At 35.8% G+C, this 27701-nt stretch overlaps 1 protein-coding gene across 4 annotated transcripts in view; it reads left to right on the top strand.

Moving 5' to 3' along the window:
* The window catches only part of Tdrd3 (tudor domain containing 3), a 135814-nt gene that overhangs the window by 91276 nt on the left and 16837 nt on the right, over positions 1-27701 (top strand). For 2 of the 4 annotated variants that reach the window (XM_050159518.1, XM_050159517.1), the window contains exons 11-12: positions 5935-6785; positions 12551-12676. In XM_050159518.1, coding sequence (XP_050015475.1) covers positions 5935-6785; positions 12551-12676 — 977 coding nt within the window. Of the gene's footprint in view, positions 1-5934; positions 6786-12550; positions 12677-14260; positions 23782-24258; positions 27670-27701 lie in introns of those variants that run through there. The other 2 variants (XR_007594858.1, XR_007594859.1) reach the window with 2 other exon arrangements.

The following is a 27701-nucleotide window of genomic DNA, read 5'->3' as shown; positions in this document are numbered from 1 at the left end:
TGAGAAATTTCTAAAAATAACTTGTGGTTATTAATGATTTAAAGTGAGTAGCTTGATTGCAAGGGGAGGAACCTGTAGCGAGAATATATGAGCTGTGTGACGATAGGCCCTTGTCCTTGATCAGCCTTTTCAGCTTCCTTAGCTGTAAAATGGAGGGCTATTATATCTTTAGCCTAAAGTAAATTTATTTGGTTTTTATATACATAGGGAAGTTCCGTGGACCGAATTATTTATTTATTTACATCTGCAAGCAACACCAGCATCGTGTACATCTTGAGCCTGGTCTAACTGGTGGAATTGCTGTCTATTACACTGTTTTTCAGAATGGTCATGATTTATTAATTCATAGTAACAATGATCTGCTTTATAACTCCCTAATAATGGAGTTTTACTTCTTAAGAAAGTTTGGTACATTAAAATTTTAATAAGTATTTTCACCTTAAGCTTAGTGTTTAGTTTAATGTGTATCATACCTTTGATAGAATTTAATGAGCCTAGGAAAATAATGTATATTTTTAATAATTAATGAAGGCCTAAAAGAAATGCTAATTTATGTGTAATCACTTTTTCTGGATTTGGTGTCTTTACTTGACATTAATGAGTATCAGTTTGAGGATATTGGAACACAGTACTTTTCTGTTTGGAAGCAGTAAAGGTGATGATATTTTTAGTTGGATATCATGAAATTCCTGTGTGCTTTCTCTCCTTGGAATTTTCTGTTTTGCTTATGCTTCATTCTTTATTCCTTAGGGGTCAACTAAAACATAGGACACACTTCTGTTAGTTTTATCATAATAATTTATTTCCTTTGAGATCTTTACTTTCAAGTCACACCATTTTCTGCATCGATGTTTGTTGCTGCCCTCATCCCATTGTAAGTGACTGTCACAGGAGGGTTGTGGCTCTTTCCTACTGTTTCATCTGTAGTGACTAGGGCAGTGCTGATACCATCTATAGTCAGTATTCACTAATTTCCACGAGTATCTGAAAGAATTAAAGAAGTAAGCACCATTATGCTAGTTTTTTTACATCAGACAACTGCTCAGGGATAAGACTGGGATTAATTCCAATGATCGCTATAATTCCAAATGACTATATATATTTCCAAGTTGAGTCTTCTCAATTCTGTGCTAAGGGTTACTTCTTAGAAGAAGAAACTAACGTGCGGGCTGGAGAGATGGCTCAGAGGTTAGGAGCGTTGCCTGCTCTTCCAAAGGTCCTGAGTTCAATTCCCAGCAACCACATGGTGGCTCACAACCATCTGTAATGGGGTCTGGTGCCCTCTTCTGGCCTTCAGGCATACAGACAGACAGAACATTGTATGCATAATAAATAAGTATTAAAAGAAAAAGAAACGGAAGTGCTTGTGAGTTTGTCCAAGATATGACTAGTAAGAGGGACTTTAGAGACGCTGTGTTTACTATGCTCGTCTTTTCCATACCGCCTGTACCGAGTCCAAATCTCCTGTAGTGCCTTAATGTCCTCCTCACCTCGAGAAGGCAGAACAGAAGATGGGGTTTTCTCCTTTACCCTTAGCCTAGCAGAAGTGAAAGCATTAAACAAGTAATTTAAACTTGGGGCATTGTTTCATTTCCAATGTTTTCAGTAATTCTTTGAGCAAATATTTATTGAGTATCTCCAGTCTAGGGTTGGAAAACACTGGAGAAAACAGTTCTGAATAGGACCCAGACAGACTCCACCTTCAAATAAAGACACCAAGTATATATATTCCTAAACATATAAAACAATCTGCTCAGTCCATATATGTATGTATGTGTATGTATGTATGTATGTATGAATGAACATCTAAAGAGGCCATGAATTTGAGTGGTGGTGGGGGTACACAGGAGTGATTGGAAGGAAGAAAGGGAAAATTTATTTAATTATATTTTAACTTTAAAAAATAGAGTAAATTATTGAGGGTTATTTAAAGCTTTTATAATAAAACAAATAAATACGTCAGAGTAAAGGAATAGAAATACATGGAGCACTAGCTGAATGAGGCAGCTATGCTCACTGACTTGGAAAGATGCCACAAAGTACAGCTAATTTCAAAGTACACGCAGCCCCTTAGTGAAGAACAGAAGCATTTTGTTGTTGTTTATGGAAATGTGCACAGAGATTCTGTGCATTATATTAAAAAGTAACCTCTGATATCTTAGCAGTGGTTGCGTGTGAAGTTAGGATTATATCATCATTTCTGTAGTGATAGGATTGTAAGAGTTTTTAGTTTCCAAATATTTAAGAATATACAACATAGTGGACAATGAGGGCTACTGAGAACTCAAGAACAATGGCAATGGGTTTTTGATCCTACTGCACGTACTGGCTTTGGGGGAGCCTAGGCAGTTTGGCTGCTCACCTTACTAGACCTGGATGGAGATGGGTGGTCCTTGGACTTCCCACAGGGCAGGGACACTTGATTGCTCTTTGGGCTAACGAGGGAGGGGGACTTGATTGGAGGAGGGGGAAGGAAATGGGAGGCGGTGGCAGGGAAGAGTCAGAAATCTTTAATCAATAAATAAAAATTAAAAAAAGAATATATTCTAGTTCTAGTTCTATTTGCCTACAAACTTTACAACAGTTGAATAATACTCCATTGTATGAATATACTACATTTTGTTATCCACTCTTCTGCTGACGTTCGTCTACACTGATTCTAATTTATGACTATTATGAATAGATCAGTAATGAACATATTTGAGCAAGTGTTACTGGGGTTGGATGAAGTATCCTTTGGGTGTATGTCCAAGAGTGGCATAGCGGGATCTTGAGATAGATTGATTCTCATCTTCCTGAGAAATAGCCAAATTGATTTCCATAATAGGCTATAAAAGTATGCACCCCAGCCAGCAAAGGATGAATGTTTCCTTTTTTCCACATCCTAGCCAGCCATTTATGTTATGATCTTAGCCTTTTTGACAGGTGTAAGATGAAATCTCACAGTAGCTTTGATTTGCATTTCCATGATGACTTAAGTGTAGAATATTTAAATGTTTCTCAGTTATCTGAGTTTCCTCTTTTGAGAATTTTCTGGCTAGATCTCTATCCCATTTAAAAATTAGGTTGCTTTCTTGATACCTAATTTTTTGAGTTCTCTATATATTTTAGGTAGTAGTTCTCTATTGGATGTATAGTTGTGTTGGAACATGGTCCATGAATGTAGTCGTGTGAGGAAAATTGTGAGTGCTTATAACAAACTTCAATAACACAAAACAATTAGCGTCATCAACTTCAGCTTTTGCTCTTTGGTATTACTCTTTTAACCGATTTTAAAAGCTCATGAATTTATTCTTTCTTACACATAAAAGTACATTGGCATTTTTATTATTGAAGTTGTTGAAGATTTAGTGTCTGGTGCTGGTTGGTATGTCACAGTTTGGATTTCTGATTCTCTAGAAGAGTGGCAGGAAACACCTGGATTCTGACCACAGAGCTGAAGCCGTGTCTCCCTGCTGTTGTTCTGTTTCTGCTGCTGCTGCTTTTTAAACAAGATATTGTTTATTTAAAACTCCCTTGCTCTACATTGGATAATTGAGTATGTGCATCTTATTTATTCAATAACTAGATTTTCCGTATCCAGCTGGTCCCCAGTTTGTTTTCCTTGCTTCTATTTTAGTTTTCAATACTAGCTCAGTTTTCAGTTTACTTGCTTTCTACTTAACTTTGTTACTTAACTGCCTACAATAAAATTGATTCTGTTTAAAGATATTAAAATACTTAAGAACCTCCTTTACTTGCATGTTATTTTGCTTTGAAGTAAAATAGTTTTAATGTGTGTGTACGTGCACTGAACTAGATATATATGCACATATACACAGTGTAGTCTTTTAAAAGGACATTTTTCAATGGGTTTAATTCTCATGAAATATTCCTATTTTTTAGGAATATTTTCATAAATTTACCTTTATGTCATTATGATAATGAAAATGTAGTGTGTGTTCTTTGTTAGTAAAATTTCTTTTTTATATTATTATTTATATCCAATACTTAGAGATAATATTTTGACAGTTAAATGTAATGACATTTCCTCTTCACTGTTTTTCAGTTTTCTAAGCTTGTTTATTTCTTAAAGATGATAAACTATTTTGGAATTTCTTGTGCATATTCTTTGAATTGTGTGTTTGATATAAGAACACTGGTGTGTGGGCATGATGGAGTAAATAAATTGAATTGTTAAGTGCTTATACAAACAGATGGGAAAGTATAGAAAGTTTTTTAAAAGACAGGACCTAGAGCTAAGAAAGATTTTGGTAGTTTTAATCATGCAGTTTTTTTTAAACTAAAGATATACCTTTTAACACCAGTTGCAGAGTAGAAAGTTTTGCTTTTTTTGTTTTTTCTTTCAGAATGGAGATCTAATCATCTCATGGCCATAAAATCTAGTTGTACCTTCTTTCTATGTATTTATCTAGCCTCTATCTTTAACCCAAGCACTAAGTTACTCTCATGATAACCTGCTTTTTTCTAATGATTTTTGACCATCATAGATATCAGTGACGCTGACTAAAATAGTTTAAGAAGAAAAAAATTCTAAACATAGCAAATTTAAAATCTTATTCCCCAAATATATTTTCATATCTTGCTGATGGCAAATCAACTGTCTTCATATTTGATTTATTTTAGCAACAAAATTTTTCTTGGTTTACACTGCAAGAAGCCTTACCCTGGTGCTGTTAGTTCAGCATCCGTGTGTTTCTGCATTCTGATAATGTGTGAAGACTGCTTAGGTAGCACACCCAGATTACTAATCTGGTCACTCTGCTTTGTTCTCTGACATGCTTGTCATGTGTGTCACAAGTAGTCCCTCTTCCTGAAATTTTTATTCCTAGAAAACACATAATGTTAGCAAAAAGTCTCCAAAACAGTTTAAGGGCTGGAGAGTTGACTCAGCAGTTGAGTACCTGCTGCTTTTCCAAAGCTCCTGAGTTCATCGCAGTGCTCGTAGCAGGTGGCTCAGAACTGCTTGCAATTCCAGTGCCGGGGATCTGGCCTCTGCGGGCACACCCCACCACACACACACACACACACACACACACACACACACACACACACACACCTTTTTAAATTAAGTATAATTGTTAAAATGAGACATTTGAATATGTTTATAAGGTTGGAATTCTTGGGGAAAGTTTTTCCTAAATATAGTTGGCAAGTATTTGAAGTCTTGGGTATTTCTTTTTGTCATAATTAATAGGTTGGCCTGTATGTAGAAGCTTACTTAGAAAATAATTCATTTTACTTTAAATGTCAAGTCCAATGGATTTGCTTTGATGAGTTTTCTTATATTTGCTTTTTTGTCTTGCCATTTTGAATCTCGATTTATGGTCTGTGACTTAGAATTTTTAAATGTGTTCTTTATTCTTGTTAACCTAAGCAATTTTCTTCCAGTGAGTGTTGGAAACATAGAGACATACTAAATTGGCATTTAATATCTGGAGAGCAATGAGGGTAGTTTTTTTGTAGTGCTAGAAATAGGTCAACCAAATGTCATTAGTGCTCATCTTTGGGAATGTGTTGACCCTAGGAAATATACAAGGGCCTGAATCTTGACAGTGATTTATGTCAAAACATACAAAAGAAAAAACCAAATAAGTTGATCAAAGATAAATCACTATATTTGGTAATATTGTAGTCATTTTTGTGAAACAACAGAAGAAAGTATATGTATCTTTATTTAACATAAGATAAATGTGCAGCTGCTAACCTGCTTTTATCTTGATCTGCATCATCACTTTAGTTTTCTAATGTGCTAACCAGAACGACCTCATGACCGATAAATAGAACTCAGAAGAAGCCATGAGTTAAGGTAACAAGGTTTGAAGATAGGAGATGTTCAAATACTAACCTTCTACCAATATAATTTAGGAATTTTCAAATAAGCAACTATCTACTCTGTCTTCATCCTAATAATCATGTGCTTCTGCCTTTTAGAACCAAAGTCACAACCACAGCACCTTCATCAAGGACAACACAGAGTGTCAAATACTGAACAAAATGGGATAAAAGATAGCAATCAATCAAAACATCTTCCTCGAAACGATACCAGGCAGCCGAGAAATGAGAAACCTCCTCGTTTTCAAAGAGACACCCCCAATTCGAAGTCAGCCTTAGAAAGCAGTGTTTTATCTAGAAACAGAGGCTCTGAAAGACCGGGTGGTTCTTCTGGTCCTGAAGTGTGGGCAGAAGAGAGGATCAAGTGCGATAGACCATATTATAGATATGACAGAACTAAAGACACTTCATATCCGTTAAGTTCTCAGCACAATGATGGTGCTTTTAGAAAAAGAGATAACTCTATGCAGAACAGATCAGGAAGAGGTCCATTGTATACAGAGGCAAAAGAAAACCCACTTCCTCAAGAATTCATAGACTATAATAATCAAAAACGTGGGAAAAGAGAAAACCAAACAGGTAATCCTGATCATTTTTATGACAGGAAATCACGGACAATGAATAATGAAGCTTTTAGTGGTCTAAAAATTGAAAAACATTTTAGTGTAAATACTGACTACCAAAATCCTGTTCGAAGTAATAGTTTTGTTGCTGTTCCAAATGGAGAGACAGAAATGCCACTGAAAGGAAGACGCGTAGGACCAATTAAGCCAACAGGACCTGTCACAACTGTGTCCTATGATGATAAAGTATTTTATAATAGTGGGCCTAAAAGAAGATCTGGGCCAATTAAGCCTGAGAAGGTGATAGAATCATCTATTCCTGTGGAGTATGCAAAGATGTGGAAACCTGGAGATGAGTGTTTTGCACTTTATTGGGAAGACAACAAGGTATGACTGTTTCAGATACAGTGCTCTGTAATGTTCTGATGGTACTCTGTATGTCTTATTCTGTAATCATACCTGTTTGGGGCCTTTAAAGAGATTTACAGATGTGTAATTCATAAAAGAAAAAATATTTAACATTTATGTGGATACTTGGAATTTGTTTATCTTACATATGAGAGCCATATCAAAATGATTAAACAGTTCAGCTCTGTTTCACTTATCATTTGCTAAATGATAGATGTTTAGTTTCTTGCAGATTTTACTGATGGGGGGAGGATCATTTCAGTGGTACAAAGTTATTGCAAATTTTTATTTAAAAATATATACTGTAAAAAAGAGGAAATTATATAAGCTTTTTTTTTTAAACCTTGCAACAAATAAATGGTTATTAGTTGGCTAAAAGGGGAAGGAAGAATTGGGCAGAAAAGAAGACAGGGGAAAAAGTCAAGTGGTAAGAATCTGGTGAGAGAGCCGGGCAATGGTGGCGCACGCCTTTAATCACAGCACTCGGGAGGCAGAGGCGGGCGGATCTCTGTGAGTTCGAGCCCGGTCTACAAGAGCTAGTTCCAGGACAGGCTCCAAAGCCACAGAGAAACCCTGTCTCGAAAAACCAAAAAAAAAAAAAAAAAGAATCTGGTGAGAGCTGGGAGACAGGTCAGGTGAGCACAGAAAGGGAAGAGAACCCAGAATGTTACTTGTTTTTTAACTTTATTGGTTCATTGAAAATTTTGTGTCATGTTTGATTATATTTGCTACCCATCCCAACTCCTTTCAGATCCACTCCTCGTTCCCTACCCATCCAACTTTGTGTTTTGTTTTCAAAATTTATTATTTAAATTTTATTATACTCATCAAGTCCAATTTGTGCTGCCCATATAGTCGCAGATGTGGGGACACTGACTGTAGCACGGTCTACTTCCCAGGGTACAGTTTAAGAGAAAATGGACTCCTCTCAGCAGCTCTCAGCTGCCAGCATTCCTCTGTGAGGAGGGGTCTTGAGCACTCCTCCCCTTTCCCTTCTGTGACATAGTCTGACTTCAGCTTGCTCGGGCCTTGTGTTTGCTGTCACAAGCACTGTGAGTGGGGCGTGTCCCTGCTAGGCCCAGAAAACATTTTTTCCATGTAGTCATCCACTGCCTCGACTCTAACACTATTTCTGCCCTCTCCCCCATTGTGGTCCTTGAGCCATGGGGGAAGGGGCTGTGATATAGATGTCCCTTTTAGAACTAAACATTCCATTATCATTCTCTGCATCGTGACTGGTTGTGAATGTCTTTGTCAGTTACCCTCTGCTGCAAATAGAAGCTTCTCTGATGTGAGTTGATAGATGGGTGTAACAACCAGTCTCTCAGATGGTTTCATACCATGGCCATTAAGCTGAATGACAGGAGTAGTAGGTTCTTACACAGGGACTATGACCTCTCTAGCCACAGGTTCTTGGTCCAGATCGTGGTACCAGCTATGGGCGTCAACTTGTGAGGTGGGCCTTAAGTCCAGTTAGAAAGTGGCTGCTTATGCTCTTTATGTTCTGCCCCTGTTGTACCATTGGGCATGTCCTGTCAAAGCAGTCATTATTACTGTTGGCAGGATTCATGTCTGAGGAAGACTGATGCTTCCTTTTCTCCTCTAGTAGTGCGCCTAGTACCTTTCAGAACTCTGAAAGCTAGCCAGTAGGAATGAAGCTCTCAGGTTAGCACTAGCTTGCTCTCTATCTCCATGTACTGTGCCTTCAGTATGTACTCTTCAGCTGGAGCATATCATTGTGGTAATACCTTGTATTGTGTAGAGTCTACGGGAACTCTCTGGTTAACTCCAAAAGAGGTAACCCACTCTTGGTATATATAGGGCTTTTTGTTTGTTAGCTTGTAAATGCCTTCTCCGGGGCATTGCCACCCTGTTATAGGCTAGCTCTATTTAATCTCAGTCTCTCTGTCTCCTCCTCTCTCTCCCTCCCCCTCCCCCCATGTGCATCTGTGTGTGTGTTTTGAAGCTTCCACAGAATAGTAGCAAGTTTATATATGACTGTTTCTAAAGGTCTTTATCCCTTGTTCCCTCCTCGACCCTGTCCTCCCATTCCCACCCAATTTAACTTTTCCTGTTCAATTATTTTTCTATCTGTCTTTCCTTCTAACATCCTTCCTCCCCTTACTAATTTCCTAGCCTCTTTGGCATTCCAATTGAAGCATGCATACCTGCAGATATAAAGCTCATATTCATAAATGAGAGAAACACTTGTCTTTTTCAGTCTGGGTTATCTTCATTTCCCTGTATATTTCATAATTTTGTTTTTCTGAACAGCTAATAATAGTCCATTGTGTAAATATAACACATTTTCCTTATCTATTCATCAGTTGATAGACATCTAGGCTGCCTCTTCCTGGCTGTCGTGAATAGAGCATCAGTGAAAATGGATGAGCAGGTATCACTAGAGTAGGGTACAGAGTCATCTTTGTGTATTTTCAAAAGTGATGTAGCTGGATCATGTGGAAGATCTATTTTCAGTTTTTTAGGACCTGCTACAGATTTCCACAGTGACTGTACCAGGTTGTTTCTTGGCCATTTTCATTTCATTTTTTTTGAGAACTCCGTTTACATCCATTAGTTCCATCTCCATTTTACAATGGAATTTTAATCTTTAAATGACTGTGCCAATAGCTCATGCTTGGAGTGGGATAGAATATCTAACTTATTTTTTTTTCCTGGGATTTGGTGTGGTCTAAGCTCACATAAGTTTTATACAAGCTGTCACAACTGCTATGAGTTCATACACTGCCCTGCTGGGTCCAGAAGATAATCTTTGCCTTTTATCATCCACTCCCGTACTTTCTCTACTCCTTGCAGCTTGGGAAGCCAGTTACAGTATTTGTGTTTCCTTTAGGGCTAAGCATTCTGCAGTCTAGAACTCTCTGAACCTTGGCCAGTGGTGGGTCACTGTGTCAATTACCATCTACTACAAAAAGATTTTTGGATTGATCTATGAAGTATAACAGTTAAGAAATTGTTTTGATACTTTGTCCATTTAGCAGCATGTTATTGCTTTTGGTTGAATGCCATTTTCATATTATTAATCCTACAATCCATGAGCACGAGAGTTTTTTCCTTCTTCTGGTATCTTCTTTAATTTCTGTTTTCAATAACTTAGGTTTTCACCATTTAAGTCTTTCACTTTGTTGGCTAGATTTATTATAATATATTCTATTTGAGAAAAATTTAGTCATTTTATGTGTATGAGTCTGCATATATGTATGTGCACCATGTGTGTGCCTGGTGCCCATGGAGGTCAGTCAGAAGAGGGGTGTCATATTCCCCTGGAACTAGAGTTACAGATGGTTGTGAATATGTTCCTGGCTGGTGCTAGTGGAGGTCAAAAGAAGGGGTCAGATCCCCTAAATTGGAGTTATAAATGCTTGTGAGCTCCTGTATGTGTGCTGGGAACCAAGCCAAGTTCTTCATCAAGAACAACAAATGCTCTTAGTCACTGAGTCATCTTCCAGGCTTAGGATATTTCATTTCATATTCTGAGGCCATGATGAATGGTATTTGTTTCTAGATTTCCTTCTCTGTGTGTTTGTCATTTGCATATAGGAAAGCTACTGAGTTTTATTTACCTGTTTTATAGTCTGCCACTTTGCTGGACATAGTTATCAGCCTCAAGTAATGACAGCAACACTCATCAGCTAACTCTTGGCAAGTCTAAAACCATCTCTTTCAGGAGCAAGGATATCTCCTTGGTACTCTTGTTCATTGCCAAAGGCATAGAAGCCTTGGATATGAATGATCAGCCACAGATAAATGGAGTAACAGAGAACAGATCTGCCTATTTGCTCATAATTGAAATTGGCAGACGAGTTCCTTCAGCAAGTTTTGAGTATTAAACAAACAATAACTCAGCAGTTGATAGACACCAGGTTGGGAATATGAAGTTAGTTTTGACTGTGTGTACTGATATCCAGATGCTTCCCAGAACTTGATACACTTTTTAATAAAATTTTAATCTTAATTATAATTGTCTCTAAAAAATCAGTGTGCTGGTAGGATCAAATACAACATTTCTTTTCAATGAAACATTCTAGTTATTTGTCATTGTACTAGCCTATACTTAATAGATACTTTATCTATATAAAGACTGTATTAATTTAAGAACATAGAAAAAACCCAATGTGTTGAATTCATTTGTTACCCATATTATATACATTTATAATAATGGTCCAGACTATCTTGATATTCAGAACATTTTTTAATACTTTTAAGTAACAGAAATCGACACTGCTCGTCCTGTGAAGAGATGGCACTTGTTCTCTCCTAAAGCCATCCTGCTTAAGAGGCATATTTTAAATGTTTTGTCAAGAAGAGACAACTTCCAGATTTTTTTTAATTAGAAACAAAGATAGAAATTTAAGAAAAGAAATGGACTATAACTACCATCAGGAAACTGTGCCTTAATTTTATTATAATAATGTTTTAGAGATGATCAACTTGTATATTCTAATGTTAATGTTTACACAGTTCCACATAATACCTTGTTTTATTTCCATTGAACTTAGAATTTGAGGCAGCTTTCTGACTCTCTTTATACTATAAAACTAACTCAATTATTTTCTCCCTCCGAACTTGAATATTATAGCAATAACCTCCAAATTGTTTTCCTTGCCTGTAATCTTAGATCTCTCAAGTTTGTCATTGATATTGGTCTTAGACCACATGAATGTGCCTCTTAAAATCTCTTGCCTATACATGAACTCTCTTACCTATGAAGGGTTCATAGACCCTTCATTATCTGAACTTTACTACTTACTGATCCTAATTTTTTATTTGTTGAGCAGTCATGTCATATCATAATTAGTTTAAAACTTCTATTATTAGTTGCCTATGTTCTGTTCATCTTCATGGCCCCATAACTTCCCCTAGAATATCTTTTTTTTTTTTTTTTTTTAGCTAAACATTCTTCATCTTTAAATGAATTCCATTTCTCAGGATGAATTCTCAGCTCTTTTAAGTTGCACGTCATTACATCTGTAGTTCACTATTTTCCACGTTATAAGATAAGTTTTTCTTTGTTTTTAACATGGATCGCCTTTATTAAGCTGTAGGGTACTTTAAAAAAATTAAACATATAGCTTTATTTGGCTCTGGGGTTCTTAAGTAAGGCTTCTTAGAAGTCTCCTCTGTGTCAAGGCTGTATTTTAGAGAGTTGAAGATAAAAACCAGAGAAATGGAATACTGAACTCTTTTGGTTACTGCATGGAATCACAAGAGCTAAAGATTAAGCTGTAAGTTCCTAAGAAGGCGTTGCCTTCTTACTTGTTTTCCTGGGCTACAGTATGATTGTTGAACTTATTGTGAACTGACATAATTTGAGAAGCTTAAAATTGAAACATACACTCAAAACAACTCAGAGCACAATAGTGAGTCTAAGAACAATATAGGAAGGAAGAGAGGAATATTTGCCAAAGCCCTGAGATAAGGCCGTCCCAGCATGTTGCTCTAAGCTAAGTAAAACCCAGACGTGAAAAGGAAACCTCAGGGATTAATCTGACCCTTATATGAGATGGACTAGTTATTAATAAAATATATCAATTAAGAATCAACTCGTTCTTGGTCCATACTTGGAGTTACCTAACCTTTAGAAGGATGTGGAGAATATGATTTTTTTAACCTTTTCTCATTTTATTGAGATATTAAAATACATTAACATATACTGGCAGAGTACACATTGCCTCTATAGACAACGCTGATGTCCTATGTGAAACTTGTTTTTGCCTCCTCAGTTTTACCGAGCAGAAGTTGAAGCCCTCCATTCTTCCGGCATGACCGCAGTTGTTAAGTTCACTGACTACGGCAACTATGAAGAGGTGCTGCTAAGCAATATCAAGCCCATTCAGACAGAGGCGTGGGTATGTGATCCAAATTCTATACAAAGGCTACTCTGAAGAAAATAAATAGTTCTAAGAGATTAGGTGTAGTCATACAAAAATTGCAAGTGAGAAATGCTGAGTTCATTTCAAAGTGGCTATTCCAACTAAAGAGGTCACTTTATCTGAACTGAGAATGGATGCACTACAATCCCTTACATGTATAATGTGCTGTTAAATCATGCTTTGGAAATAGCTACCCTTGTTTGGGTTTGCCAAATATTTTTATGTGTAAAATTGGGTTTTATGAATATTTTCTTTTTCAGATTACTTTAAATTCGGTTAAGTTATATCCAAAATTTGTCAAATTTCAATCTCAATGGGAAACATCATGTTTATTGTTTGAGGTACCTATACAATCAGGAAAAGCACTTTAAATTATGTATGGTTTTGTACATTGTTTACCACATGCATGTCTTTACACATGTATATGTGCAGAGTAACTGAATATCAACTTAGTAATTACTTGATTAGTTTTGTTGCCAGTTGTTTGACAAAGCTGTACAATAACTGAGATCGTGTAAGTTAGAATTTCTCTGGCCAGATATAGCCCATGTTTTATGGGACTTGCTAACTTTATACAGGCTGATTATCGTCCACATGTAAGTACGAATACCCATAGAAAAGTGTCCTCTAGTGTTCATTTTCATTAATTTGCTGCATTTTCCCTAAAGTGTCAAAATAAGCAGAAAATCAGATCATCCTGCCGGCAGCCCTCATCTCTGGAGCCCTACATTGTCTTTTTTCATGAGCTGCTTTTAGATTTGGTGTTTTAAGGATTTTCTGTCTTGTCTTTATTGGTGTCCTCATCCTCCAGTATAAATAAAGCAAGAACACAGAACCCAATTGCAGTTTTCAGACTTAGAGGCATGAATATTTGTTGCCTTTTTATTCAAGAAAAACTATTATTTTCTAAGGCAATTCGCCATTTTACTTTACAGTATGATATTACTGGTGGTTCTTAGATTTAATTAAGAGGGCACATCCTTTATCCTGATTTTCTAAAGTTGTTTTTTTTCTCAAAGACCAAGGTACCATCATTTTCTAATTTATATTTTTCCTTTCTTGGTAAAACTTGGATTCATGTATTTTTACTCTTCTTGATCTCATGTGATGGCTATTTTAATCCTCCCTTTAATAGTTTTTTTTTTTTTTTTTATCTAATCTTAATGGTGAAGTGATTGTTTACTGAATCTACATTTCTAGAATTTGAATCATGGCTTGCTACTTTTACATACTCCCAGTTGTTTTTAGACATAGCATTCACTGTCCAAGTGGAAGTCATCTTTTTAATGTGTAAATTATACTTATTTTTATCTGAGGCTTACATGATACAAGCTGGGGTCTTCCATAGCTCAGGCTATACTCAGTTATGTAGCCAAGGATGATAAACCCTTCTGCCTCCACCTCTCAAGTGCTGGGGTTAGAGGTGTGTACTCTTATGCTACCTTCAAAGCAGAATTTTTATTTCATTTTGTTTTTCTATTTTTAGAAATCTTAGGGATTAATTTTACTCTTTTCTTCTAAAAGAAGCATTTAGTTTTCTTCTGTCTGTTTCTCTTCTAGGGCAGTCACACCTGATGACATTTGTTGCTCCTCTCTGAAACTCCCCCATTTAGAGGTGTTTGGTTCTGAAGTGCTACAGGCAATACTTTGACTGTTCTGCCTTAATAGTCCTCATGGCACTTACCTTGATTTTATTTGTGTAAGCATAACTGGATGATGGTTTTTATCAGATATCTTAGATGGTTCAGTGATTATGTTGGGAACCACAATACACTGTTGAATACTCATTTATGATTTACCTCTACTTATTTTAAGCTTGAATTACATGCCTAAACTATTTTTGCAGAAGCAGGATAAAAATCACTGCATCTTCTGGAGATTTTGCCATTCTTTTCTCCTATAGAATATTTTTGCATAAATTAATGTAACTGGATCATGGGCCTCATTGCCAGGGGAAAGATCAGCCATTCTGTCTACAAGAGTAGTTATTTGACAGAAACATCTCTTTGAAATACAGATGCCACCAGCTTAACAATTCTTTTTTATCTCCATTTAAACAATATCTATGTGTGCATAGATCGTACATAAGCAGCCACTGCAGCAATACAATCTATGCAGATGTCAGTGCATGTGATGTAGAGTCAAGGCAGAGTCAGTTCTCTGAGCTTCCGAGAGTGTTTGTGTTGCAATCCACGAGCACCTTTCTGTATGTTGGGACTGTATCAAAGTTAAGTTAATCAAAGTTCCACAAAATTATAAGCAAAATGTTCACTGCACCAATAAGAAGGCAATTCTGGACTGCAGAATTAAAGGTCTGCAAGGTGCAGAGAATTTAAGGGGCCTTAGCACATCTACACTGTGGATGATCAAACTTTCAGTTTTTAAATTCTTGCACTGCATATGCGTGTTTGTATTTTTATGTGAAATAGTGTGTTTATTTGCTTAAGGTTCATGTTTGTTACTGGCAAAAAAATGTTGGAAATCTCTTAAGTTTTCCAAAAATACCAATGATCATTTAGCTAAGATGTTTTTAAGTAAAGTGCAGAACAACCAAAAACAGCTTGAGTATAAACCAAAAAAGCCTTTATAAAAAACAGTTGCTTGTACTGCTTTTCAAAGATGTAAGGATAAATCATAAGTACAAAGCATGAAATATTTAGAGACATAAAGACTAAGTTAATAGTCGGTTGTATGGAAAATTAAAATAAAAGTTAATGCTTTAAATCTAAGTGTTAATGTTTTTCTCAAGAGGTTTATGGGTTATTTCTCTTACATATGTTGGTAGAATGAATGTCTATCTGTTTTTCTTCCAATCTGGATATGCCTACCTTTTCATTTCTAGGACACATTCAGAGATGATACTTTAGATACTCAAAATATATGTTCTGATTTTCACTGAATACATTATTCTTTGAAAATGATTTATTTGACATCTTGATGTGTTAACCTTGAACTTTTGTTTTTATTACAACTAGAGTTCACCTGGCTCTTTTTACTACTGTAGGATTTGTTGTTGTTTTGTTTTTTCTTTTCTAATTTTTTTATTAAAAATTAATTTTTAATACAGTATATTCTGATTGCGATTTTTCCTTCTCCAGTTCCTTCCACATCTTATCTACTTCTCTTCCCACCCAAATTCACACCTTTTCTTTCTCTCCCGCATTAGAAAAGAAAACAGGCATTTAAAAATAAAATTAAAATAAATTAAGATAAAGTAAGTCTTAATACCTAACATGTAATGAACTTTCTAATTATCATGTATAATGTGACATTTACAGTTCACTTTGAACCATATAAACACTTTAATTTTTCCTTTTGTTCTTTCTTTTCTTTGGCACTCTATAATGTTCCCTAAACAACAAAAATACCCTAAAATAAAATAAATAGTAAATAAGATTTTTTTATTTTGTATTTGTATATTGTATGTCAGTGTGCACATGTGTGTGTTATTGAAACATTATAGAGCTATCCTTGTTTTAGCAAAGTAGTTGATGCATTATGGAAATATACATGGAAAAAAACCCATACTATTTCTTAATCCTCTCTATTGTATGAGAAAATATTAGCAAGGAGATCTGTTAATGGTACTCCCTGCAGCCCCTTCCTAATTGGTTTCTCTGAAATCCAAAACTAACATGAGGAAACCAGTATAAAGATGCCCCAGGCATCTTGGAAACCCTGTGCTAAAATTGACTGTGTTGCACAGATTCTTTTGTCTTTCTGGAGTTGTTTCTAAAGACTCATTTACAGTCAGCGCATTGCTGTCTCTGAGTTTTCAAGGGCCTTTAAGACTTAGGTCCTGTGAGACTTTTGCGTCCCAAGAGGTGTCTTGGAGCATGCTGGTATTTAAGTATGTGCTTCTTCTATCAGGAAGTGATTGCTGTTCTGTTAATCCAACCGGAGAATCACATTGTGTAGAGAAAGGTTAGTTCTACAACCTTAGCTTGAATAGGCCTTGACAGTAATTCTGAAAAGTCTGAAAAATGACAGATAGTTTTTTACAACCTTAGCTTGAATAGGCCTTGACAGTAATTCTGAAAAGTCTGAAAAATGACAGATAGTTTTTTTTAAGTAATCATCCTATATTAAGTGTTTTTTTTTTTTTTTTTTTTTGTGGGGTCATTTATTACTCAACAAATATTCCTTGAAGACTTCCCAGGTTTCAGGCAGTATTTCTGTGAGTAAGTAGCACATATAAGCCCACAAGAATCTCCCCCCACCCCTGACACAAAAGTAACTTATCTATTATGTGAATGTATCTTTAGTGTAAGTCTTGTTCTTACCTCTAGAACCAGTGGAGATGATTCTTTATTCCACTTTAGTTTGAAGACAAGTGTTGTTGAAAAAAACATAACAATGAACTTAATGTATTAAGTTCTTTTTCTGCAGCTGAGAGGGCTGAGCCTGTGGGTAAAATGTTTGCCGTCCAGGCATGAGGACCTTAACTAGAACTTGGTTCCCCAATACCCATGTAAAAAGCCAGGAATGGAATTTCACATCCCTTATCCCAGGACTGAATTGAAGACAGGAGAAACCTAGGTTCTCTGGCCAGCCTCTATAGCCAGTGAAGTTCAGTAAGACCATCGCTAAAATTGAATTGTAAAATAATAGCAGACAGTAACATTTGTGTTCACCCTCCCTGTATGTATGCACATATAGGTGTACACACATGCTTGCACACATACACACACACACACAAAGTACTAATGGAAAATAAAAATATATTTTTCTATTTATTTCATTATGACATCTTTGGTTTGGTTTGGTTTGGTTTTGGTTTTTTAATGTAAGGTATTGCTATGCTGCCTAGGCTGATCTTGAACTCCTGGGCTTAAATATTCTTCAGTAGGTAGAAGTGTAGGTCTGTTGTACCTTGACTGGCTTTGTTTCCTATTTAAACAATAAAATTTAGCCTGGCCAGGTGGCATATGCAGAAATCATAGCACTCAGGAGGCTGAGAGAGAAAGGTCACAAATTCAAGAGCACTTTCTACTTTGTACTCTGTGCTACTACCTTAGCTACATAATTAGACTCTGTTTGAAGTTTTAGCTTTGAAATAACTTTGCACAAGTTTGTTTTCTTCTAATGATAGCATCCTGGAAAGCACATTTAAAAGCTATCCTTTCAAATTCAAGTAACATTTATAAAAGTCATAAATTATTATTCTACTAAAAATACTTTTTTAAAGAAAGCATTGAGGACCAACGAAAATCCTACTGAGTTAGGACAGATAGAACAATGAGTTAACAAAGAGTCCTTACATGTGTAGGAACAAGGTCACGTTAGCAATTTAATTAGACTATATGTAATTTGAACAGGTATCAAAGATCATAGTAGACATTAAAATGAGGACAATAGTTACAGAAATTAACTTGAAAAGAGAATTATGTAACAGTCAGACTTTGCCAGTTAGTATCCTGTTTGATCTTAGACTTGCCATTTTTGCTGATAAATTCTTAAAGAAGTTAGTTCCTACATTATTGCTAAGAACAGAGTGGCTGTTTTGGCCACTGACTAAAGTTATATATTTTTTTCTTTTTTTCCCTCACTGTATTTTGGGAAACATTTTCTTTTGTGGTATAAAGTCAGAAGCGAAATATGTCTAGTTTGAACTTAAAACATCCTTTTAAATTATGGACTCTGAGCTTCATCTGTGTTGTTTCTTTTTAATGTTATCTAAAGTTTTTATGATGCTGTGATTGAACCCTTATCTGTGCATGCTTTAAGTACATTATTCCACAGTTGAACTATATACTGTTTTTAAACTCCTTTCTGTCACATTGATAGGATTGATTTTTTTTTTTTCTTTAGCTATTACTCAACATCTTGGGTTTCCTTCAGGAGTTTGTGGGCTGTTCTTGAGCTTTTTACTGGAGATGTAGAAGCTGCTCACATGAAGGAAGGGTGTGATTCCCTTATATGTATACTCCATACTCACAAATACAGCACCCTAAAACTGTTCATAATCCTTGAAACTCAGATTCAGCCATGACAGATAAACTAAATAGAATATTATGAAAACCTTGAGATTTAGCTTTGACCCAGGTATAATATTCTATAGGGGTGTTTTATGCCATCATTGAAATTATGCTATTTTCAAGATCCAAAAAAAAGTTATATCAAAGTTTTGATATAATACATTGTGATCTCTTCAAACCATATTTAAAGACCTTTTCAAAGAGTTTTATATTAACCTGAGATGCCTTTTATTGAGCAGTGCAAATATAGATTGTATTATTACTTTGTTTCTGTTTTTCTGAAGGCGAGACACCTCCCACAGTGAAGTAACATGGAGGAGCTGTTGACAACACGATGTCTGTCTCTCAAACTCAATGCTGCTCCTCAGATTTGTTTCTAACTTTAATTAGAGTTCACAAATTGTTCAATGTGCCTGAAATTAAATATTAACATGTTTCAGGGTAGCATAAAATTGCCTTTTTTGAATATCCAAGTAATTCTAGAAGGAGTCATTACATTAATCTGTTATCACTTACGTCTCTCTTTTACTAATGCCAAACTAAAGTATGGGCGTATAAATATATTCTGTTGGTTAATTAAGGAGTTAATTTCTGATACTTTATTGTTTGCTGCATTTAATTTTAACAGTTTTCTTCAAAGCCGTTTTATGGGTCTTTTGGATGAAGGCCACAGGTGAAGAGACTGGAATTGTTCAGTGTAATTCCCTTCCTTTTTGACACTGACTCAGCAGAGTAAGAGTTTGTGTGTAAATACTTTCTGTTTTCTTTGAAGCCATGATTTTACTGGTCTCAGTTCTACCAGTCTTTTGCAAATATATGCAGAATATATTTGCTGATTTGCCTAGGAAATCTAGTAAATAAATGAATTTAATGATATTTTTGTTATGTTTATTTTCATGTTCCTGAATATTTCAACTCTGTATTGGGAACATAACTTAAAAATATTAAAGGACAATTAATTTTAAAGATTCTGTTACATGGGAAGAGATGATTTTCTTGAATTAAAGGAAATAGAATTCTACTTTTGTTTCTGGTGATTTTGGGGGGTCATTTCACCTTCATCTGTAATAGCAAACAATATTTTCGTTCATTTTGCTGTAGGCATACTTTTTAAGTTGAATTCTCAGAGCAGCTTTCTGTCGTTAGTGATGTTGATGAACCCTGACAATATTAAGTAGTGCACATATGGTACAATGTATGTACTTTATTTGACTTTATGCTGTAGTGAGTTATCAGTAGTCCATTTCTTTTAAAGTTGTATGCAGTCATTTATGTTTTCTTATTTAATGTTATGCATACTTTCAGCCACCTTTGTTTTCATTCTGTTTCCTAAAGACTACATCTTTGATTTTTATCTTAATTTTTTTAATCCTCTCGTAGACTGATCCCTGGTGTCTTAATTTCCCATACTGTAGTGGACCATTGATATTTATTAAGAATCATATACAGTAGGTTCTATCATCATATCTCTAGCAAAGAGTGGAGTTGTTCTATTTTCTTGCCATAACAAACACTGGTGCTGCAAAGTTTCTAGTTCCATTAAACTTGGAGGCTACTGGCAAGAGTTTACCTATATTTTGGCCTGAAATCACTCTCTTAGTGGCCTGTCATTGGCTGAGAACTGCAATCAGAAGGGAAAGGAAATGCTTCAAAAGTGAGTAATGTCTAATTGCCTTCAGCCTCATGTGATCTACTGTCTGAACACAATGGTGAGGTTCTAGTTAGGCAGCTTAGAACAGTCTGAGAAAGCAGAAGTCGCTGCTTGTGTTTCCTCAGGCCTGATCAGACTAGTTTTCACAACTCTGTTCTGGGAACATTCGTACTTAAACAAATTTGGAAAATGTGGGTTAATTTAATTAAGCTTATTTTTTTATTACAGAACTTTCTTGATTTGATATCAAATTAATAAGCACTTGTCTACCAAGAGGAAGAGTTAATATACAGAGCTTCATAGACTTACGTGCTCATGGAACTCCTTAATTTCCCTTTGCTGAGAAGCTGTACAGAAAGTGTAAAGGAGATAGTTGGCAGATGTCATAACTGTTTTCCTAGCTTACTTTTAAATTTCCCATCTATAAGATGGGAAAGATTCATCTTCCAAGTATAAGGTGATTTTTCAGATGTTTAATAATGTGTCTAAATATATAAAACCAGTTTCTTCCTACTTCCCAAGATTTTGTCTCCTGAAAATAAAGGACAGACTATATTTCTAAAACTGTATGACCCTTTTTACGTCCTTATGTTTTTAGGAATTGGATTTTATTGCATAAAACTGAAGCTTTTATTTTATCTATTATTATTCAGAACTCAATGATCTTTTCATTTTATTTTATCTAATTCTGCAAATTTTTATATATTAACTTTAAGATTTTGCTACTTGGGAAGATTTCCATTGTAACATTCCTAAGAAGGCTTTTTTTTTTTTTTTTCTGAAAACTTTACCTAGTAGTCCACAGTTTTATTTATATTTACAGTAAGGTATTTTCATATTTGTTTTTCTCCAGTAATCTAGCTTAAGATAAAGTCTGAAGCTATTTTGTTAAGATGGCCTTGGTTGCTAAATAAAAAGGTGCCCAAAGCACTTGTACATGGAGGGGAGGAATCGCAAGAGATCAGAGCTTCTGTTCTCAATCAACATTTATGTGGTTCTTTTTATGATAAGCTAGTGTGTTTTCTCCCGAGTCTTCATATAGTATGATTCTGACTCATTAGAACTTGAAAGAAACCCTTACCCTCCACTTCTCAGGCTCTCTTGTTTTCCCCGTACCTTTCCTTAAATCAGATGAATGAAATCTCTAGAGTCTAATTTCAACATTTATTTGTAAGATCTTTTGAAGCTGGAAGGGTATTCTTATTTAAAAAATTATCCCTTTTCAGATACTTAGGAGGGGGTCAGATTTTACAGTTGGGTGCAGTGGTAGAAATAAAAGGAATTGTGTAAATAATCAGCGATTGTACACCATAACTGCTGTCTCCTAAAGTTGGTGGTGTCAGAGTTTTAAGTCCATATAACCACTGAGTTGGTACTCAAACAGTGGAAGGGAGTCAATAATTATTGAGTAATTAGTGAGGTTGTGGTATCAAAGACTCCTTCCTAGACACCAAACCTAAACATCACAGCTCCTTATGTGTAGATTTTACCAAGGTCTGTGCTCTTTTTGTGTAAATACTTCTCTCTAAAATAGATTGGTTGTGTATGTGAAGTGAGAGATATATTTTGCTCTCTAGTGACCAGCTACCTGGTAAATATTGGTAAGACCACCATCAAACCAAACGGCACAGCCTGGCAGCATTGCTAGCCTGGTTCCAGGTTATACTTTTGTTACACATGCCATGTGAGTGGGACAGCTTGGAGAGAGTAATCTTGGAAGCTCAACCTTGATTTTCTAAAACTCTGATTTTCTTTGGTAATCATTTCCTGCTATGTTAAAAATTATGCATAATTTTCTTTCTTTTCTCAGATGGTGTGTGTAATTAGGGTCAGTCCTTTGAGTCACGATTTTAAAAGAGCTAATTATACAAAGCATGGCATTAGAAGTCAGCTTAATTTAGTAACTCTGTATGCTTCAAACTCTAAAAGTTATGACCATATAATCTTTTTAAGTATTGGTAATTATTTTTGGTACCACTTAATGAATGACTTAGGACAACATAATAGGTACTTATCTGAAAAGACCTAGTTAAAGTTTGCAGTGATACAGAAAAGCTACAGAAACGTACTTTTTCTGATATGATAACCAAAAAGAATGCTAGACTTCAAAATTTGAAAATAAGAAACAGGCCTTAAACATATCAAGAACTCAAGATGGTTATACTTTATATTTGTTATCTCTTTTAGGAGCTCCCCCTCACTTATGTTCCCTTCACTGCTTCTTCTTCCCTATCCAAGCCTTTTCCCTTTATTCTGTTCTCTTTGTTATACTTCTCATTTTGAAGATATCAAGTGAATAACTGTTAGGGTCAGTACTTTCCAACTCAGAGAGGACTGCGCTTCAATTGGTGTCTGGTGAAAAGGGGTAATTGTTTGAGACTCAGGAAATGACTAACAACTTTGGGCATGAATACTTTGATGTCCTCAGTGTTCATTTGTATAAATGTTTACTTTGCCCTTGACCCCACTTGTCCTCAAGAAGACTATCAGGGTCTGAAATGTGTGACTATTTGGTTCAGAAAGGTCCAGAAATGATGAAAAGGTGACCATGGGCATAGGTAATTTGAATTGTGTCTTTTTTTTCTTTAGGACATTAGAAAATTAAATAAAATTTCCCCTTGAATTTATTAATATTTTGTTAGAAATGCAAAGATTAAAATGCACCCTCTTAAGAAAAGTTAATATATTATTCTCCAAGCTAGATAGTGGAAAGTCTAAATTTTGTTATAGAAATTTAATTTAAAAAGCAACACTTAATATTTTAGACGTAATTTAGAAAAGAATATAGGTGATATCAAAACGATAATGCATACACATTTCTTTTGAAAGTACTTAATGAAAAAACTGAATGCGTGTACTTCTCATTCTAATGATTATAAGTTAAATAGGGCATAATCAGTTAGTGAAGATGGTTATAGGGTGATGAGCTGTCTCTCAGTGGGAAGTACTACTGGTAGGCTCCTGCCTGGCTCTTCATCAGTTTCAGGAACATTCTTACAATGTAATTTAAAAGATGTAACTGAACCTATTAAACAAAACATTGAGCAAACTGCTTTAAATCTTAATAGTAAAAAATAAATTTCTAAAGTGACAATTATTAATTATGCTTTTAGATATTTGTGAATTTTACATGAATAGAAAAAGAAATCTAGCCAAATATAACTTTGGCCATTACCTTTTATTGCCATCCTTGAACCCAAGATTAGTAAATGTTCCAGATTCGCTGTGCGCTATCCTAAAAGGATGTGGTGGAAAGGGTCGCAGAAAGAGTCAGATGTGTGCTCTGCTCAGCCTTTGAAAGAAGGGAAAGGGCAGGGCTGGTCATGGGCAAATTACTTCCACCTCCCTTTCTGCCCCTGCTTCAGCTCCAGGGGAGCTGGGAATGCACAGAAGGAATCAGAAGACCTGGGTTCCAGTCCCGGCTCTGCCACTTACTACCTATGTGACCTTGGGTAAGTTACCTGACATCACCAAGTTTCAATTTCACTATAGTATGTTGTGAGGATTAACTATGATCTACATAAATGTGATTTGTAGCCTCCCAACATCTATACAGACAATTTTTATTACCGTGGGTTTGGCTTCCTCCCTATTCCTCTGAAGTCTTGTGTTCTGACTTGTGCCTTCTTGAAGCAGTCCAGACGACTTCACTACTTTTGCTTCTCACCCTGCACTCTCTGTATCGGAACCATTGTTCCTGCCCTCTGCATGCTTCTCAGAGTGTAAAACTAAGTGGACTAATCTTCACGCTGGACTGTGGGACACTGTCTTCTCACCCTACTTTCACTTCCCTTTAATCATCTCTGAACTGCATGCTTAAGAACTCAGAGTAAATCTAGTGCATGAAAATTGAGACAGCCTTGAGGAGAAGGATCTAGGTAGAAGGAAGGAAGACCTTCTAATCCTGTTCCCACCTCTTTTGTTACTAGGCAGATTGACTGGGAAAACTGAAGCAAATCTTCTTCCCCTGTATGTTCTGTGCTCCTCAGAGGTCTCACTGGCAACCTAGATCCCTGACCTAAGGAAATTCAAGAAGTGTGATGCCTGTGTCTTTGGTCAGCCCTTTTAGGACAACATGGTTCAGCTTCCTTTTTTCGGAAAGTGCTGGTTTACCCTCCACCAACTTAATTGATAATGCTTGCCTTTCTGGGATTTCGGTTATGAAGGGTGAATGGAACTGAGGAATATGATATGCTTTCTTGATCACACACCTGGCTTCAGACCAAGTGATCCCTTTAGGTTTAAGGAAAGCGTGATGCTCTGTTTGGTTGACCTTTTCCCACAGTCTAAGAATGCATAGTCTGGCACTATGAATAACAGTAGCCATTTCCCATGGACTGCCTGCCATTAATGCCTGATTGCCATGCAGCACAGTAACACTCATATCATTATTAGATTAATTTTATTAAAATTTTGCTTTTTTTAAGCCTTGAACCATTGACTTACACTTCATATGGTTTCTTGCTGAAGTAGCAGTGCCATCTCTTAGAACTAAGACTCAGTTACAAATGCAGATTGAAACAATAAACAGCACAGTTTAAATTTATCAATCAATGGAAAAATTTTAATGACACTCAGGGTGTCAAGGATACCATTAAGTAGGAATGCTGATACAGCGCTGAAGGCTGTATAAATTGATAAGATCTTTTTTGACCACCCCCACCCCAAGATAACAGAGTACTCAAATTTAAAGCCAGTCATTCTGTCCTTGCTGATGTCGCCAAGGAATCAGTAATGGAATTGCAGCACCATACAGCAAGAAACTGAAAGCTGTTTGTCTGACAGTAAAAAATGCTGAATTATTATCTGACAAAAAAACATCACAATGAAATCTGTGATAAATGTTAACAATTTACAGGCCTGAATGAAAATATATCAACAGTTGTTTTAAAGTAATGAAGTTACACGTAACTGCTGTGTATGTATATTCTGTCTTACAAACTTCCTATAATTTTCCATTATGTCTTCATTTGGAAAAGTCAAAGCAAACAAGCTGAACAAGAATTCTTCTGTGACAGTTCATCCCTCAGTTTATTTTTTTTCCCATGCCTTCCTGAAGTACACTTGATACATGGACAAGACAACCTTTCTGTGTTTATTGCGCTTAAGCTAGCCTGCTGCCACTCCTCCACTTTCCAGTGGACGTTCTCGCTGGGGCTCTTCTAAAAGTCTCTCCAGCCTAATGAGCAGATTGTTGCCCAAAGCAACAATTCAGTTTTTAGAAAATGCCTCTAGAAATAGTTTTCTAGAATTTTCTAGTACTATTAATATAACATTAACATCTTTCAGGATCCGTTTCTAAGATTTTATTTTATGTGTATAAGTCTTTTGCCTCTATGTATGTTTGTTCACTACCTGTATGAATTGGCTTGAGGAAGAGAGACAAGAGCATCAAATCCCCGGGAACTGGAGTTACAGAGGGCTGTGAGCCGCCATTTGAGTGCTAGGAATCAAAGCAGGGCACTCTAAAAGAGCAGCCAGTACTCCCAACCTGAGCCATCTTACAGCCCGTACAGTAGCTTTTTGAGCTCATCTGGATGCCAGATATTAACACATTCAATAGCAAATGTTAAATGTCCGTGTCCATGTCTGTGTGTCCGTGAGTGTGTGTGCCTTGTGTTGAGTGGGGGAGTGCTGCTTTAAATTCTGTTGTTTGCTATACTTATTGTTCTTTTGCAGGGGAGATATTTCAGTTAAAGGAGCAAGAAAATAAGATAGGAAATTACTTTTAAAAACTACTCTGTAGCTGGGTATGGTAATACATGCCAACTCCCTCCACTAAGAAAGCTGAGCTTAGTAGTTTGAGATCAGCCTAGGTAACATATAAAACCCATGTCAAAATCAATAGCAGTAAACAAACAAACAAGACAAAACAGAAAACCTTTAATCTTATGAGGTATAACCTAAACTGTTGACTTGTCTGCTTATTACTGACTCTTTCATGAAGAGAACGTGAGAACTTGTAGCAGTGGTTCTCACCCTTTCATACAGTTGCTCATGTCGTGGGGACCCCCAACCATAGAATTATTTCATTGCTACTTCATAACTATAGTATTGCTACTGTTATGAATCATAATATAAATATCTGATATGTGGGATATCTGATATGCAACCCATATGAAAGCGATCATGGTCCACAGGTTGAAATATAATGTAAGTTATAATCTTACATTATGGCCAGACAACTTAGAAAAACAGCTTGTCTCAAAGACCATGGTATTGAATGTTTTAAAACTTTTTAAATATGAAATATGGGAATTTTTAAATTACAAAGCTGATGAACCTCTCTTACTCAAGATGTACCAGGGTAGCACTTTCTTGAGTAAATTGAGGAGCTTGCTGGTTAAGTATACAGTGGAGAAGTGTTTGTGTTCATCCAGACTTCTGGAGGTAAATATCTTAGAATCTATAATCGTAAACAAACAATTCGTTGTGAAGATTCTTTCTTTGGTGAATTTGACTACTTGATTTTTTTTTTCTAGTAGTCACGTTCTTGAAGGAGTTAGACTCTATCTCAGCAGATACCAAAGAAGAGAAAAACTTTTATCTTGGAAGAAATTTGTAATAAAATTAGTATGTTTGATAAGCTGGTATGACTTGTTTCTGTGAAAACACTGCCTCAATGCTCGTTTTTCACTGGAAGAAAAGTGGACATGGTACTTCTCAAGTTCTTCCTCTCTCTTCGGTACTGTGTTGGTTATTAATGGGAGATTGTAAAAATAATTTTGTATAAAATGCAAAATAAGAGCTAGTTTGGCATTTAAGTGTTGGGTTCGTAATCTCTGAAGTCACTAGGATAAAACAATAGACTAATTCGGTTCAAACTAATAAAAGAAAAAGTGATTGTGCTTTATCTAATATTGCAAAGAATAGAACATTACATTTAGGAACTAATAACAATATCTCACTTTAAGGAATTAGCTCTTAGGCTAATTCATTTAGATGCCATAGCTGCAATGGATAACGTTGATATTTCAGGGTATCTTAGTTTAGTGAAAATAGATTGTGTTCAGTGTAGATAACTTGGGGTGGTTTGTGCTCTGTAAGAAGAAATTTAGCATCCACATGCTATGTCTATTTAAAATGTGAGGTTTATACTTATATAAAGCTTCCTAGAATTTATGAGATTCGCCTAATCTCTTCTAGCGTATTCATCCACTGCAGTAGATGAAAAAAACATGAATTTGATAATCTACCACAGCCTGTGCAAAAATCTCAGTTATGTTTTCTTCTGAAAAATAGCAATAATAATAAACTCAAGATTTTGGTGAGCTGCATAGAAACGGCTCGCTGAACATCTACTCAGTTCCAAATGCCTGCTCTGTGGATTCTTGATCACTTTCTGTTCCTCTTTTTGTTTTCCTTTAAGGCT

This window comes from Alexandromys fortis, unplaced genomic scaffold (assembly GCF_014885135.2).
Source record: "Alexandromys fortis isolate MF-2015 unplaced genomic scaffold, M_Fortis_MF-2015_v1.1 scaffold_113, whole genome shotgun sequence".
Taxonomy (NCBI): domain Eukaryota; kingdom Metazoa; phylum Chordata; class Mammalia; order Rodentia; family Cricetidae; genus Alexandromys; species Alexandromys fortis.
The sequence above is the reverse complement of the archived record's forward strand: the minus strand, read 5'-3'. Positions and strand labels throughout refer to the sequence as shown.